The sequence below is a fragment of the Fistularia commersonii genome, chromosome 3 (genome assembly GCF_037954325.1).
Source record: "Fistularia commersonii isolate RoL2024-O1a breed Wild chromosome 3, RoL_Fcom_v1.0, whole genome shotgun sequence".
Lineage (NCBI taxonomy): Eukaryota > Metazoa > Chordata > Actinopteri > Syngnathiformes > Fistulariidae > Fistularia > Fistularia commersonii.
This window is the reverse complement of record NC_141286.1, coordinates 7,173,383-7,189,196: the sequence shown is the minus strand read 5'-3', so window position 1 is coordinate 7,189,196 and position 15,814 is coordinate 7,173,383. Positions and strand designations below refer to the sequence as shown.

The 15,814-nt window shown below is 42.3% G+C and overlaps 3 protein-coding genes and 1 long non-coding RNA gene across 4 annotated transcripts; 2 read left to right on the top strand and 2 right to left on the bottom strand.

Annotated features, from left to right (window-relative positions):
• Positions 1 to 955: 955 nt before the first annotated feature.
• Positions 956 to 4,424, bottom strand: ftr86 (finTRIM family, member 86). The gene is made up of 11 exons (XM_086143460.1): positions 3,864 to 4,424; positions 3,662 to 3,757; positions 3,338 to 3,571; positions 3,062 to 3,224; positions 2,908 to 2,985; positions 2,732 to 2,779; positions 2,542 to 2,589; positions 2,104 to 2,133; positions 1,913 to 1,981; positions 1,619 to 1,821; positions 956 to 1,439 (listed from the first exon to the last, which is right to left on the bottom strand). The coding sequence occupies exons 1-11, from the start codon at positions 4,356 to 4,358 to the stop codon at positions 1,107 to 1,109; spliced, it is 1,797 nt and encodes a 598-aa protein (XP_085999586.1). The 5' UTR covers positions 4,359 to 4,424; the 3' UTR covers positions 956 to 1,106.
• A 1,512-nt stretch (positions 4,425 to 5,936) lies between these two features.
• Positions 5,937 to 8,717, top strand: nudt8 (nudix hydrolase 8; the record flags this gene model as incomplete). The annotated part of the gene is made up of 5 exons (XM_086143462.1): positions 5,937 to 6,067; positions 6,174 to 6,455; positions 6,539 to 6,671; positions 6,905 to 6,982; positions 7,834 to 8,717. Coding segments are annotated over 5 exons (810 nt in total), but the record flags the coding sequence as incomplete, so codon positions are not given.
• A 147-nt stretch (positions 8,718 to 8,864) lies between these two features.
• On the bottom strand, positions 8,865 to 15,133 carry mfrp (membrane frizzled-related protein). Its single transcript, XM_086143461.1, has 13 exons — positions 15,016 to 15,133; positions 14,787 to 14,895; positions 14,372 to 14,509; positions 14,088 to 14,252; positions 13,794 to 14,013; positions 12,425 to 12,555; positions 11,693 to 11,818; positions 11,529 to 11,605; positions 11,307 to 11,455; positions 10,840 to 10,970; positions 10,207 to 10,341; positions 9,875 to 10,002; positions 8,865 to 9,800 (listed from the first exon to the last, which is right to left on the bottom strand). The coding sequence occupies exons 1-13, from the start codon at positions 15,067 to 15,069 to the stop codon at positions 9,576 to 9,578; spliced, it is 1,788 nt and encodes a 595-aa protein (XP_085999587.1). The 5' UTR covers positions 15,070 to 15,133; the 3' UTR covers positions 8,865 to 9,575.
• Positions 9,914 to 13,451, top strand: LOC147235373 (uncharacterized). Its single transcript, XR_015104560.1, has 4 exons — positions 9,914 to 10,404; positions 11,289 to 11,570; positions 11,679 to 11,841; positions 12,399 to 13,451. It is a non-coding gene; the product is annotated as an uncharacterized LOC147235373 (long non-coding RNA).
• Positions 15,134 to 15,814: the final 681 nt, after the last annotated feature.

Sequence of the window (15,814 nt, the reverse complement as noted above, 5' to 3'; positions counted from 1 at the left end):
ACATATATATAGTTTCCCATGAATACGATTCTTTCGACATTCATTGCTCCACCCTTTTCGCACTTTTGTCCAACCTGTACTCCTATATACCTGTATAACATTTCCATGCGTAGGGACATCACACACGGTCCTTGTGTTGCATATCTAGGTCAGGTATCGTCCTATGCAATGAACTGTTTCCATTAATCCAAACAAATCCTTCTTCTGTGGAATATCAAAACATGGCAACCTTTTAACAGCTTTTCTGTGAAGTTTATTTATTTGAATGTGTAATATAGGAAAACAGGGCCGGACCATCAGCACTGAGGTTTTAGTTGGTGATAAACGGGTGAACTGAGCACTGGTGCACAATTTTTCCTCATCTATTCCATCAAGTTGCCCCCAATTTGTGGAGTTTAGTGCACTGAATCTTTTGGGAATATCTCATCATATGTGTTCCCTAACTCTGAAATATGTCTAGGTTTTTCTAGTCAGGTCAGGCCACAAACTGGTGACCCCTGTAAGTAAAATGAGAGTCCCATTGTCTTGCTGTGAATGGTGTTCGATTTCTAGCATTAAACACAAGGGCCAAAAATATAAAAAGTTTACTATTCCGTAGACATGCTAAGTGAGAATGTGGGCAGTTGAGAGAAGAGTCCAAAATGGATGATTTGTCTAAATAAACATTCAACTTTACCTAGAGGGTATGGCGATAACTTGGCTATGAGCAGGGAAAAACACTCCGGTGAACAAAAGACCAATGAAGGTCAAATAGCCCATTCGCAATCCAGGTGGGAATATGAAAGATATGGCAGATACCTTTAGAATAGAAAGAGGAGCTTAGCGGATATGTTATACTGTAGCTTCTGTCACATAACAAGGATACGTAAACTCACAAAACCTCCATTACCCTGGTTATCAAACAACATGACCCTTATTTATCAATGTAGAGTATCTTTGTATTGACTCAAAGAACTTTTTAATGATTCAGACTTATTTTATTAAATCGCTTTTTTTTTTTTTACTTTTCACTGTACAGATGGCAGCCTGTGTAACAGTATATTAAAAAAAGACACTTTGAAATTACAGTCATGAGGAGACAAAACACACTTTCGAAAAAACGCAATTTACAATGAGCAAATAGTCACTGTGGCACCAGCTCCCGCCCAGAATCTGAATCCTGGATACAGCGGGCCTGAAAACTGCGTCTGGTGCCGGTGAATGAGTCCAGCTTGGTTGTTGGTGATGCGGTAAAAGGCCAGAGTCCCCGTGTGCTGGTCCAGGTAGACGCCGATCCGTTGAGCCTTGGGTGACCCGAGCAGTATTTCTTGCCCATTGTGCCAGAATGAGAAGCCAGTCCCAGACCAGTACAAAGTCCATGACATGGGATTGTGTCCTAAACGGCTTTTGTCGTCAGAGCCCTTCCGTTCTATCTCCTTGTATGCCACTCCGATGGTGACCTATGTGATGGGACATGATGGACTCCATTAGAAAGCCTGTGCAACCAAGAGCCTGTAGCTTATTTTTGTTTTTACTCATTTTATCACCATCATAATTAGATTAATAACGATGCAAATGTAGAAGTAATGTCAGTATGAATGTGTCTCTAGCTACTCTCATATCTTTCACCTATATTCACCTTCTGGCCCGTCCACTTCACCTCCCAGTAGTATGGGCTCCCCGCCAGCGGCTCTCTGCACAAAACCTGTCTCCAGTACTGAAAACGTTCCGGATGGTCCTGCAGGTTCAGGTTCTCTGTGCGCATTGTGGCCTTATGATCACCTTCTGACAGTTGCACATGGCGATATGCTGTGTTGGGGTCCATGGTGGGCTGGAAGAAAACTAGAGAGAGGTGATGTATTTTAGTGAAGGTCTGACATACTGGACATCAACGCTGTAGCTTCTTAAACAGTATGGAGAATTAGAAACTCACATTTCAGGAATTCATCTCTGGTCTTTGGGTCTAGATTCACAGGTGCTGCTGTTAAGGGAGGAGCAGTTGCTAAGAGCAAAGAAAAATAAGTATTTTACACCTCTTAGTGCACAAAAAAAACTGAACTGTCTGTGTGTTTTTGTCATGTATCAGGGTATTTTGTTTTTGTTTGTTTTCAATTCTGCATTTACCTTGACGACGAGGTGGTGGCAAAGGAGGTGCTGAAAGAAATCAACGAAATGGCATAAGCAAGAGGATTGGAGATAAGTTTAACAATCAGGTCTCAGACTAACACAGGATGGTGACCCATGCTCAAAGATCACTTAGAAAAAGTTACAACTATTTTGTTGAACGTAATCTAATATCTTAAACAAAACTGATATACTTACATCATTTGACAGAGGATTGATATGACTAAATACGTATAAATACACACACACACACACACACACACACACACACACACACACACACACACACACACACACACACACTGGGTTATTTATACTTATCTTGGAATAATACCTATTTTTAAAATGTAAGAACTGAGACCAAAATCTCACGCATATGCTTAAACTGAAACCTAACTGAACAGTTCAGGCCTTTGTTTGTGTGTCAGTCCATCTCACCTGAAGGATATGCTGAAAGATGACATGAACCGGAGAACACATCTTGCCCTTGGGGAGAAGAAATTAACTACTTAAGTGAACGTAGGACCGTTGTGTCTCCCGACAGGGAGCACCGTCAAACTTTATAAGTCCAGCAGCAGTTTGCTTTTTAGCTACAAAACCTGCAGTGAACTCTTGCAGGGTTGCTTACCCTGCCGTCGAGGTGGAGGCAAAGATGGAGGGCTCCGAATGTCATGGACTTAAAAGAAAAAAAAAGGGGGTAGCAGATGAGAGACAACAACAACTAAACTTTTTTTTAACGCCAGCATCACAGTTGTAAGTTCTGAAACCATTTTGTACTGCATTTTGATTTTGAAATGACTGAACCTGTGTATTGTGTGGAGGCCTGAGCACTACAATTGGCTGCTGCACCATTGGGTGTTGAGGCCACCGTGTCATCCTTCACTATAAAAAGAGGAGGTGGTTTTATTTGGGTGTAACGGTGGAAGAAATAATGAGAAAAAAAAGAATAAATACTGACCGACTGTGGTGATCTTAGTCAGACTTGCTCTGCAGAGTTCCCCTACCGATTCCTGTAGTTCTTTCATTGCCGATCGGATGGTGCAAACCACCTGAGCCTCTTTGGTCAGTAGTGATTCAGCTGTGGCATCAGCTGGGCTCAGTGGCTCAACGGTGTGGAAATTCTTAAACGCAGAAGATTTTTCAAGTTGTGGTTCAAGCGGGTTTTTCTTTTGGGGTCGGGGTGGGGAGGTGGAATTAAATTGAATGGGATTTTCTAGAGCATCCTATTTAATACCTTTAAGAAGCAAATGTCATCCTGCATGTCAGCCAGTCTGCTCAGCTCCTCACTCTTCCAATGCAGTTGAGCTACTTCCTGCTGCAGCCTGTTGATCTGCTCCTCTGCCTGGTTGCTCAGAGAAGTATCATGGCCGCCCAGAAGCTCGCCCACCTGAGTGCTGGTGAGTTTAACGGTCTTGAGAAGCTCGGAAAATATATCATCTCTTTCCTGCAGCAGAGTCTGGACCAAAGCCTGTAAAGAAACATTGGAAAATTAAGTAAATTCATCTTTTAATTGTTTTTCCACAAAGTTGCATGCTTGAGGCATTGGACTATTCTCCACCTTGTTCTGCTGAGCAACACGTGGGAGAGCATTCAGCGTTTTCTCTGCCTCCCGGATCCTCCTTTGTACCTCTTCCTGCATCCCGGTCAGTTCTTTCTGGACACACACACGTACATAAAACAAAATGCTTAAAACTGGAGACATGAGCCTTAGATAGATGGCATACAAAGGGCAAATGTGACGAATACATGCCATTACGCACCTGTCCCTCTTTCCTTGCTTCTTCTGATTTGAGCACTCGGTGCTCTCTGTGCCCATGCTGACAACACACATCGCATACACATTCCTTGTCATCGTGGCAGAAAAGGTCCAGTGGACGGTTGTGTTGAGGGCAGGGCCTCGGAGCCACCGACGGAAGCGGAGGGTAGATGCCGCCCCGGTTTGGTTTGGTGTCTGGTAGGACCTCAAGGTAGATAGGCATGGTTGGTGGGTTGGAGGAACCCGCCTTGAGGCTGTTGCTCCTTAGTTTCTCTATGGCTTCGGCCAGCAAAGTACTCTTGGCCAGCGAGGGCCGAGGGTTGAATACACGCCTGCACTGGGGGCAGCTGTACTGTCCGCCATGCTTGGCCTTGTCCCAGTGGCTCTTGATACAATCCAAGCAGTACGAGTGCCCACATGGTAGGGTGGCAGGGTCTTTCAGGGTTTCCAGGCACACCGAGCAAGTGAAAGTCTCTTCTTCAGGCCAGGCTGAGGCCATGTCTTGCGTTCGCTCTTCAGCACAGAAACACCAAGTGCAGGCAGTGACGGAAAGACAGGAACACCAGGTGACTTGAAGGAAACACTCCTTAAGAACTGGTGCAACCTGGGTTCTAGGCGGGGCTGGTAGAACAAGTTGTGGGGAGTTTCCAACACTAGCTACACAATAGGTATTTATCAAATTAAAAATAGATGGGCCGCTTAAACAACTTTGGTACTGTTGGGGTAAAAGATTATAAAGTTAACCAGACACTTAATTGAATGCTGTTTGGAATTTGATGTACGTATGAGAAAAAAAAATGGCTATTAACATAGCCAAGAAAACAGGCCTTGCTTTCACTGTGCCTATTGTTGAGTTTCTTTTTGTAAAAAAAAAAAAAAAAAAGGAAAAGAAAAAGGGAAATGATAACCCAGACATTTAATTGAATACTATTTGGAATTAGATGTATGTATGAGGGTAAATGGCTGATAACGTCGCCAAGGAAACAGGGTTAGCTTATTTTGTGTCCGAAGAAGACTGGCCAGTTTTTCCACCTGTGACGGAAATAGAAACAACAGAAAGGGGTTTTCGTCTTAGCCTTGAGTCGTTAAGAATATAAAGCACAATCCCATCCACCTTTTGTTCATTTATACTTCACAATTTACTAAAAAAAAAAAGAGAGAGAAAAAATAAAACACAACTCTGACGTGTTTGCGTCATAACGGCGCAGTGAGTGCAACTGTGATTCGCACGAAGCTTCTCTGCCTCTGATTGACCGATGGCGGGGGGGGCTATTTGATGCTGCTGTGGATCCAACTTTCAAGGTGAATTGTGGTTCGGTTATTAACTTAAAAGTCTGTTTAATAAAAAATGATGAATATATTTTTCCAGATTCGGTTTTAGCCATCTCTGTTTCACTTAAGACTCATTCACTTATCCCACCGTTTAAGTGGGAATGGTAGCTACGTGTTAGTTTATGGTAGCTTGCTAGCATGCTCCGCTAGCGGACGCAATGTTTAACCTCAACAGTTGGACAAATTAAAAAAAAATGAACGAGAGACTGCTTTTGGTAAGGGGGGACCACAAAACGTCACTCCTCATGTTGACTATTCTGGGTGTTTTGAAGTTTTAGGGAAAATCGTGAACAAGAACGCCGCAAGTATATAACTACTACTACTGCCCAGCAAATTACACTTGACAGTGATGTTTTTGAATGGGCAACGTCTCCTGTATTCAACGTGCACTAATGTGTTTGTGTTGTAAGCTGATAAGCACAGTGAACGTTATTAACCGATGATTTCGCATATTATCATTTTGCAGGATGTTCAGAGGTCCTCAAATTCTAACCTGGCCTTGTCACGTGAGGCCAGTTTTTGGACTGAGGGAGTCCATACTGAGCGCTACCTCAGATTACACCGGGGTTTGGTGGCCTGGTGCAGCAGACCCGAAGGAAAGGAGATATGGGGGGATCCGTCTGTGCAAGGAGGGGTCACCACTGCTCCCAGAGACTGCGCCATCTTCATTGGACTGTGGAATTCTTCAGCTCAGAGATGCCTCTTTTCAAGTTCCAACATCCAAAGTTGAAGCATCAGCGTCTAATCCCGGGTGCAGTTCGGTGGAAGATTTAGCTCAAAACCCCAAAGCTGTGAACACTTACTGGGACTGTTTATCCAACACAGTTTGGAGGAGGCTTCGGGACATGTGCCAACACAGTTCACACAGTTTTGCCAGTAAGACTCGATGTACTTATCTTCAAAGCTATTTGTATAACAGACAGCGCTTTGTAAGATCTCTCAGCTTGTCGAAACGTAACCACAGTAAACTGCTGCCTCATAGCCACACCGTTCACCAAACCAGAGCTGTTCATCAGGCTGCCCCTCAGGTTGCGGATACCTGGAGAGACTGTCTGTCTGTGATGAATGAAAATAGGTGTCGCCAAAGACTGGGGCCGAATTTGAAACTTTATGAGGTGGAGAGGTTCAGAAAAGGGAGCCAAAGCAAGAACCAAGGCAGATGGGCAGCTGTCCTGGTTTGTCTTTGCTGTGTTCGAGGTGAGCCAGCATTTCTCTTCACCCTGCGTTCCAGCACACTTAAAGGCCGGCACAAAGGAGACGTCAGGTTAGCAGCAGGCCTAAAGCATTATATATTAGCATAAGTTGTTGATAGTACTTGTGCCTGTACTTATTTCCGATGATGTTTAGTTTTGCTGGAGGGAAGAGCGATCCATCAGACAGAGATGTGGTGGCAACTGCACTTAGGGAAGCCCGTGAGGAGCTGGGTATTACCGTGGCAACAGATAGTGTCTGGGGTGTTCTGAAACCCCTCAGGGATATGGTGAGTAGAAAGAAGAAATTGTATATTTTCGTGCTTTGACCAAAGGTTTTTTTATCAGGCCAGTTTCTGACATAAAGGACACTGTTACTTAAAACCAAATTTCTTTTTTCATTTCTACTATTTTAAAAACAATTTTGGGAATTGTTATTATGTAATTGATAATGATTGTAATTAATATTCTATGATTATTTTGATGTTTAATATGCTTGTGCATTTGACTTGTCTGTTTGCAGTCAGGATTGATGGTTGCCCCTGTGCTGGCCAATGTTGGTCCTCTTGAGGAGCTATCCTTCAAACCAAACCCCGGAGAGGTATATCATCCTGAATTTTACATTTACTCAGCCCAAATTTCCTTTTGATGAATAACTTGACAATTTCTTTCCACTTAGTGTAACATTACCTGTAAAAAAATTTTTTTTCACAGATTTGAAATGTCTGTGCTTTTTCACATCCATAATAAAGCACAGCTGATAGCGAATCATAATATGAAATAATATTTGGGACTGAAAACTTAATATTGCCAATATTCATAAATCTTTGCACTAGATTTACATTTTGTCATATTTGAGCATACTTCAACTCAAATTTCTGTTGGCTTTAAATCCTATATTAAATGCATATCAAAGAATTTGGATCTTATGTCCCATTTACTCTCAGATAAATGTACATTTTGTGTACAGAGGTCAAACAGAATGAATGAAAATGTGGTTGTTATTTATCTAAAATTTTACTGAAACCCATAAAATACAAGGGGGTCTTAACTGTATGTTCTACATGTCGAATTGTGTGTGCTAATGTTTGGTTGCTAACAAGGTGATGGAGATTAGTCTGTTAATTTAATATATGAACATATAATATACATACATAATAATATATAAACAGCATTAACGTCCGTTAGTATTAATGAGATGCATTAGCACTGGATTGAAATCCCGTCCTGTCGCAAGCCACCTCAACTCAAACAGAACAGTGGTCATTCTGCAGAGAATGAGTATACCACAAATTGATAACATTATTCAAAATGTTAACCAAACTTCTATCATCTACCTTAACACAAAAGGCCAAATCAAACTCCAACTGTCATGCATGATTTTATTTTTTCCTTCAAGCTGATATCTGTTTCAACCCAGCTCATAATATGTCCTCTCTATGTGTTCCTCAGGTGGAGGAGATTTTCACTTTGTCTTTGTCCCACCTGTGCAACCCTCACAACCGCGGCTACACACACTTTCGCACTGGTGACAAATACGGATACACACTCCCGGTGTTTCGCAATGGGAAGCACCGAGTGTGGGGTCTGACAGCGGTCGCCTTAGATCACAGCCTTAAACTTATCGTCCCATCATAGCACCTGGTCAGTCACAGCACTTTGGTCATGTGACCCTATGACTAAGCTCACCAATGTGCAATCAGAAAAACCTTGGATTTACAAAACAGAATTTTATACACCTATTCCTCCAGATATTTATTTATTCCCATGGGACTGTTTCCACTGATGAATTTTCATAACCTTGTGTATTCAGAAGAATATCAAATGTTTCAATCATGAATGCCCTGTTATATCAAATGTTTCAATCATGAATGCCCTGTTATCACTGTAAATACCGATGGTCTTGATTTGACAGTCTTCTTTGAAATGATTTAAACCTGCTTAAACACTTCTAGGTTTGATATCAGCAAATTGTTAAAAGTTATAAATTGTGTGTTGGATTTCCCATACCATAAGGTTATACACACTGCACTGAGTTACTGAAGTTCCTTGAATCCTTATGAGTTTGCTCGTGGGGCTCATGAAATCTTGTGGTGATTCAGTGGAGAAGTCATTATTTCAAGTCTGATTGCATGCTATGTAAAATTTAGTCTCAAACCACATCAAATAGTGAGTGGGCTCCACGGCATGGTTAGGCCACCGTTCAGTCGCACAGGGACACAGGTGTACCAACATTTACCCTCAAATTCACTGTTATTGGCAATACTGAAATCATTTAAAGCCATCATGGTGGTTTTTGTTGAAGAAAAGCTTAATAAAACTGGTTTTAAATCGTATCCTGATCGATTAATTTTCATGGAACAATGACAATTGCTTCTCCTTTTATGACATCCAAATTCTTTACATAGTATGATTGTTTGATTCTTCTTGATCACCTTTTTAAGCTATGGAATATCTATATCAGATCTAAGACTGCTTTTGAAAGCAAACTTAAGATTGTGTTCTCTTAAGAAACTTGTGTGCCTTTTTCTTACCGTTGCCTTGGAGGGAGAACACTTGTTGTTAATTGATGACAGAATTGCTCTATTTGCTCTGAAAATGTTTTTTCAAGGCTGGGAGGGAGAGGAATAGTTGTATATTCAAATAGTCATAGTCCTTGACCTTTTACTTTAAGAGAAAGGATTACAATTTGACTATTGACACATCAATAGCAATTACTTAACAGTTTTTTTTCCTGCTCACATGTGATATAAATCTGTAACTAAGATATTTAGCCATTTTTAATTATGTTGACATTTCAATTAATTTGGGCGAAAAACAAAAAAACACCACAACAAACATGACCGGTTTGAAGTGATGCAGTATGTGTTGGTTTGTTAGCAACACTGTTGAATCCATAGACACAGTAACAAAATGCCAGAAGTGGTTAAAAAAACGCCTTTGTGATAATTGTCCCCTGTAGCAACTTTGCCTAAAATGCTACTATTACATTAATATACACAATACATCCTTAACAATCAGCACCTGAGCGGTGCCTGCAGACCTGCTGGAAAATGAGTCCGATCTTGATTTTATTATTTCTTCTTGCTTTCATTTCTCAATTTAGACATCAGTAGTCCATTCCAGAGCAGGCTGAAAATGACCTCCTGTTAACAGCACAATGCTAATTGTCATGCAGTGACCATGTTAAGGCATCAGGGCAGCGAACACTCCATGGGGTCCCGGGAGTCGGGCAGAAGGTGGCAGTTGAAAGGCCAGCTGAAGGAGAAGTGGTCCAGGGCCTGGCTGCACTGCTGCTCAGCTGAGGAACAGACAGAACGGCACGGCTGAAGGACGCCTCCCTGGTGGCTGCACTGGGGCAGGAACATCCCACACACCAGCCTCCGGAGGGGCTCAAAACACGCCAGATCCATCAGCACCTTTGGCAAGAGAGAGTTGCTTTGGGGTGACATTCGTTTTCTGAAGGTATATGGGTGGTAAGGCTGAATCTTACCCGGTACTGTCTCAGAAGCATGGTAGCTTCTCTCTGATCAGCAATGGACAGCCAGATGTTGGGGAAAGAGGTGAGGTTGTAGCTGAGAGCCTGACACATTTCAACCTCTATAACCTCGCAAGATGAAGCTGATGGCATAGAGAATGAGATTAATTTCTGTCATTGATTTACATGTATCTAAAGAAAGAAACAGTGTTTTCTAGTTACAAAAAATTATCCTGCAGAATGTCTTCCCTGATTTTCAAAATGGATTTTAAACAACTTAACATGCTGCATTGGCTTTGCAGAGTCTAGCAGTCCCATGATCGGGCCCACAGATAACACAGACTCACTAAAGGGAGGGTAGGTGGCATTTCCGCAGGCATGTTCATCTGCTCCATCGGAGCAGTCGTTCCATCCATCGCACAGCCACTGTGGCTGAAGACACTCCCCGCTGCTGCAGGCAAACTGGCCTGGACCGCATGTCCCTTGGGGAAATACAAAACAAAAGATCCTGGTATGAGAAGACTGAGGGGAGCGGAGAAAATAAAGTGAGTTTTAAGATTTTTTTTTTTTTATTCAAAATCTTATCAGACTTATGGGAGAAGAAAATTGCTTAAATGTTTGAACAAAGAGTACCAAGTTACTGAAATTAATAAATATGTGAAAAATTCAAGAACGAGTCCTTCAGAGGTATGGCATGTTAGATGTTTTGGAGGTAAAATCAGAGAGGCCAGACTGAAATGTCTTGGACGTGTACAGAGGGATAGCGAATATATGGGTAGAAGGATGCTGAGGTTGGAACTGCGGGACAGGAGGACCAGAGGATATTTAAAGATGGAGTGAAGAAGGACATGTAGTTAGATGATGAGAGAAAAAAAGGACACAGAGAATTTGGTTAGAGGGAGGAAGTTGATTCGCTGTGGCGACCCCTGCAGCTGAAAGAATAAGATACATGATGACGAATGTCAAGATAAAGTGCTCACTGTCCAGAATGGAAAAGGACTTGTAGGTCGCGTTGAAGCCGCTGTCGGCCACACCCTCATCGGCCACAAACACCACCGTCATGTGGGGGCCAGAGGAGGTCAGGTCCGGTGGGGATGTGGTGCCACAAAACCTGAGGAATAAAAGGGGGCGGATTACAAAAGCTCTTAAATGTCACGATTATATAATTTAGACATTCCTTAAAGAAGATATGAACCACCACCTCCCAGAGGGTTTTTGGGAAAGGAAAAAAAAAGGTTGAGATGTTTTATGCTTTGCTGAAAAATTTTCCAAATGAAAATAAACCAATTTCATTCAAATTCCTGGAAGAAAAAAAAAAATCAAAAATCCTGATGTTTCTATAATTTGTGGATATCAAAATTGTGCTAAATTGCTGTGAATTATGTAGAACTTTGCAATGTTGAGAAAACGCTCCACATTTACTTTTCAGAACCAGAGCCTGTCTCACCTCCCCAGAACCCTCCCGGCTCCGGTGTCGACGCCATCGTGCACCTCCACATAATCAAACTCACACACATCCTGAGTCTCCAGGCTGAAGTTCTTGAAGCTCAACGTGATGACATGACCCTCCTGGGTAGATATGGACCAGATACACCTCTGATGGCGAACAAGGTGTGATCAGGGAAACATGCAGCTGCACCAGTCGATAACCTGCTGATTGTGAAGGTACCTGCTGGTGAGGATAAGGCCGGGGGTGGTTAGGACTTGCCAGGTACCCGTAGGATTCTGTCTTCTCCCCACCACATTCTATAAAGGCCGAACAACAACAACAACAATATTTCATAATACATCGAGTTCTTTTGTTATTTTATCCCCACAGGCCTCTGCCCGCACCTTTGTGTTTGTGGCTGCAGTTCGCCTCGTCCGTCTGGTCCTGGCAGTTAGGATGGCCGTCACACACGGACACGGGGAGCAGGCAGCGGCCGCCGTCGCACATGAACTCTTCCCTGGAGCAGCTCTCTTTGAGGAAAATGCAAACAAAGGTACATGGAGTGTGCAACTTGATACTTTTCCAAAGGTAAAGTTTTGTTTTCTCAAATCAAGTCTTAAATTAATTTGATACACCTCTAGTTACATCACTGGTTACAACTTCCCCTATATCCACATTGCACCAAAACAGTTGTTTCTTGGATATTCTTTAGTAAAATAAAAACACAAATCATATTCAAGTTTTTGAAAATATCACCCCAGGTAAAATGTACTATAATTATGAACATGTTGTATTGGCTGAATACTATATGTAAATATGTATTGATAATTTTATAGATTTAAAAAATAAACATTAAAAACCTAAACATGTAGATATTTCTGGTCATGGTTAAGAGCACGTGAAAAAGGCCAGCTTGATGATTTTGATCTGCTTATCTTCCTAATGGTATGTTGTAATCTGATTACTTTGCCTTGGTTAATCACCTGTGGTGTTACTGTTATGAATATAATGCATCTTCACTGTGATTTAAAACTTTCCAACACTGTTAAGCAAAAAATGCACATGAATGTGCAGTGTTTATTGTCTATTATGTCACGTGTGTGTGTTTAGGATGGAAACACATGGGGATGACTGACTGTGTGCCGGCAGAATGGCCTTGTACTGTGCGGTGAAACCACTTCCTGCGATGCTGCCATCTGAGCGGAAGGTAACCCATACAGTGCTGCTGTTGGTGTTGGCAGTTGGCGGTGGGACTTTACCGCAGACCCTACAGAAAATAAATAGAAAGCCCTTTATTGGAACAGAATAAATAGCGTTATCATGTCTGAACTTTAAACTGAACACTTTCTGAACACTGCGCGTCCTGTAACATGTCACAACACCAGCGCTAGTAAACAAAAAGGTCAAAGTGCCTGTGTCCTTTCCTGGAGCCTCCTGTACCAAGAAACTCTCTTCCGCCACACAAAGATCTTCAGCGCCATCTACCAACTTTTTTAAAAAGTGACTTCATTCCTAATCACAGAACACTGAAGAGAACATTTTCCCAATTGTTATTTTTATACACATTTTTTTTCTATTTGATCTGGACAAGCACAAGGGACTATATGAAAGGCTGTTTCTAAAAAATATATGTATTATTTGAACGCTTTGGGTCATTGTCGATGTTTTTTTGCAAACAAAAAAACGTTAAATACATTGCCACATACCGACTCAAATCTTCAAAACCCCTATCTTTAAACTAGAGAAATGATAATGAAAAATAATTACATAAATGCATTCCTCCACAAGGGCAATATTATCTTTTTTATCATCTTTTTTAATTTTTTTTTTTTTTCGGTATAGAGCCTCTTTTTCTGCATTTAAGTTCTGGATATCTTCCCACATTCTTTTCTCCTTGTGGTTCCTACACTGCTACAATTTAGCTTTGACATTTACTTTTGTTTGTACTCACTGACAGATGCGTTATCTGTACTGTATTCCTGCACTGTATGACACACAAGGAACAAGTTTTGAAATTTTGGACTCCTCTTAATGTACTGTTTGACTCATTCGTAGATACATACATTATAATGTTTGGATATTCTTGTACCAGTGTGAGATATTTCACCATATATGCTCTACATGGATCGCCAAACAATTTTGGCATATATTCATATATATGCGTGTGCGTCTGTGTATATGCAATTCAAGGATGTGTAAATCTGAGATACAAAAACATATTTGTGTATTCATGTCTTGGAATTGATACGCTTATCTCTATTTATGGATTTGAATAGTAATGGTTTTGTAAAAAAAGAAAAGATGCTTCACCATGCAGTATGGTACGAAATTAGGGTCTTTCTGTCACACACTTGTGCAGAGTGGTTGCTGCTTGTTCTGCTGGGTTAGGGTTTAATCAAAGGGGTGCAAAGGTCAAGTTCTTGAAGCATTTTAAAGGGATAGGTTGTAATGTGAATGACCTTCAGAAGGGAAAACGGTGGCCTGAAATGGCGATGAGTGACCGACCTGGTGACCACCGATCCGTGCTCTTTGTGCTCCTGCACCTCCAGCCAGTCGAACAGACAGGGAGAAGGTCCCTCCACGTTCAGAGAGGTGACGTGGATCTGTATCAAGTAAGGTGGCTGGGCTCGAATTACCCACACGCACAGGGAGTTGGGGGGGTAGGAGCCGGGGTGGTTGGGTGAGCTGAAGCTGCCCTCGGAGTCGGTCAAAATGCCCCCACAGTCTGAGGCAGAGAAGGAAGTCTCTGTTACATGAAAATGAAAGGAAGACGAGAAGGGAGATGTTAGCGTATCCTACCTGTTGTAGATGAAGGCATGCGAGCTGGGTGAGGTGTCACCGCACCACCCTGATGGATTCTGTTGGCGGGCATTGCGGGTAAAGTATTGGAATCTCCATTTTCATTTGTTAATCCTGGAGGGGTGCTGGACAGCAACTGCTCCTCCACTGCTTGACCCTTCATCTCTGTTTTCAAGGCACAAAGTAAAGGACTGTGAACAACAGTTATTATTTCAGAATAATTGCGGGAACGTTTTTTGGTTTTGTTTTTTGATTTTTGTTAAGGATGCTTATCTTTAACTCACGGGTAAGGATGAGGGCCACCGCCAGTCCGATCGCTGCCACCAAGAGCAGAGCGGCGGCCGAGACCACCACCTTCACCCAGTCACAACCCGGGCTCCGCAGCCTTTTGACACACAGACCGAATAAACCCCAACTCAAACCTGAACGGCACAAAAAAGCAGCACAAAAGAAAACCCTGATTTTTATTCCGTCACATTATGTCATCTGATATTCAAAATACTGTTTTAGGTGCACCTTCAAGTGACTCATACAAATTTCTATTCCTGTTTCATTCATTTCCAGGAGATTTAACAGGATTGTAACCAAAATATAATGGTTTGCTTGTCTAAGAGTTTTTTTTTTGTTTTTTTAATGCCCCGACAGGAGGAACCCAAGAAGCAAATGGCAAAATATATCTTTTCACAAGCACAATCTCACCAACAGATGCCGGTTTGATTGGTTCTGGGGTGGACGAGGAAGTTCGGAAGCCCTCCACCTTCTCCTCTCGCTCCCCCTCCAGCTCGAAGGCAGGATTGCAGAACACATTCTGAGTACAACATATGCACTGATGTTTTCGTAAAAGCGATTTATGGCAAAGAAATTCGTTTCATATCAATGGCATTGATGCTTGATTGTGTCCTCCTCATCAACGCCTCATCCCACTTACCTTATAGATATCTGAGGAGTCCGAGTAAACCGCTACCTGGCTGAGATCGGTCATCTTTGGTCAAATCTTATCAAAATCCACCTCTTTTTCTCATAGAATTGGAGTTGGTGGGAAATATACCGACGGCGACATCCTGCCTGAACCTACTTCGGCGAGAGAGCGTTAAAGGAAATTGCGCACACATCGTTCGCTTCTTGCTCCAAACGTGCACGTCCGGCAACGTGAAGAATGCCCTCGGCCTCTGCTCCGCCGGCGAGATGGCACAGCAGTCCTCTGCTGGACGTCCATCAGACGTCCAAAAAGACGAGAAACAAAAGAGAAAACACTCAACTCTCAAATCTTCTGTTTCTTTTTTTTGGCCTTTCCTTCTGCCTAGTTTTGGCCGCCGCGACACTGACCTGTATTTCTCGTGGTTTCAAGATGTGTGAGCAGTTACAAAAGAGCTTTAGAACCTCTTTCACAGAACTCAACAAATCCGAGTCAGCTGAGGGGACTGAGCCCCGATGAGGGGGAGGGCAGGGAAAGGTGGGGGTGAGGGTCCCTGTTAAAACTCTATAATCCCTATTAATGATCTTTTAAGCTCTCGAAATGCTTTACTCATACACAGGCTCGCATTTTGTAATTCGCAATCAACCAGGTGGAAACACACAAACACACAAGCGGTTTTAAACCACACCAAAATACACCGGCGTATTCTGAATCTGAACTCTTTGGGTGAGAATTGGCGAGGGGAATTTGTTAAAGAGTGAAAAGAGATTTGAAAGTATGGTTTGCTGGCCCTCGAAAGAATTTCACTCCA

What these genes read in the sequence shown, in the direction of transcription:
- mfrp (XM_086143461.1), bottom strand. Translation starts at nt 15,069, where the DNA reads ATGACCGATCTCAGCCAGGTAGCGGTTTACTCGGACTCCTCAGATATC. An exon ending in GGTGGCCCTCATCCTTACCC is followed by an intron (nt 14,253 to 14,371) that starts GTGAGTTAAAGA and finishes CCTTGAAAACAG; the next exon opens with AGATGAAGGGTCAAGCAGTG. An exon ending in CTGCAGCCACAAACACAAAG is followed by an intron (nt 11,606 to 11,692) that starts GTGCGGGCAGAG and finishes CGGCCTTTATAG; the next exon opens with AATGTGGTGGGGAGAAGACA.
- ftr86 (XM_086143460.1), bottom strand. Translation starts at nt 4,358, where the DNA reads ATGGCCTCAGCCTGGCCTGAAGAAGAGACTTTCACTTGCTCGGTGTGC. An exon ending in GCCTCCACCTCGACGGCAGG is followed by an intron (nt 2,590 to 2,731) that starts GTAAGCAACCCT and finishes CTTCTCCCCAAG; the next exon opens with GGCAAGATGTGTTCTCCGGT. An exon ending in CAGAGATGAATTCCTGAAAT is followed by an intron (nt 1,822 to 1,912) that starts GTGAGTTTCTAA and finishes ACCTCTCTCTAG; the next exon opens with TTTTCTTCCAGCCCACCATG.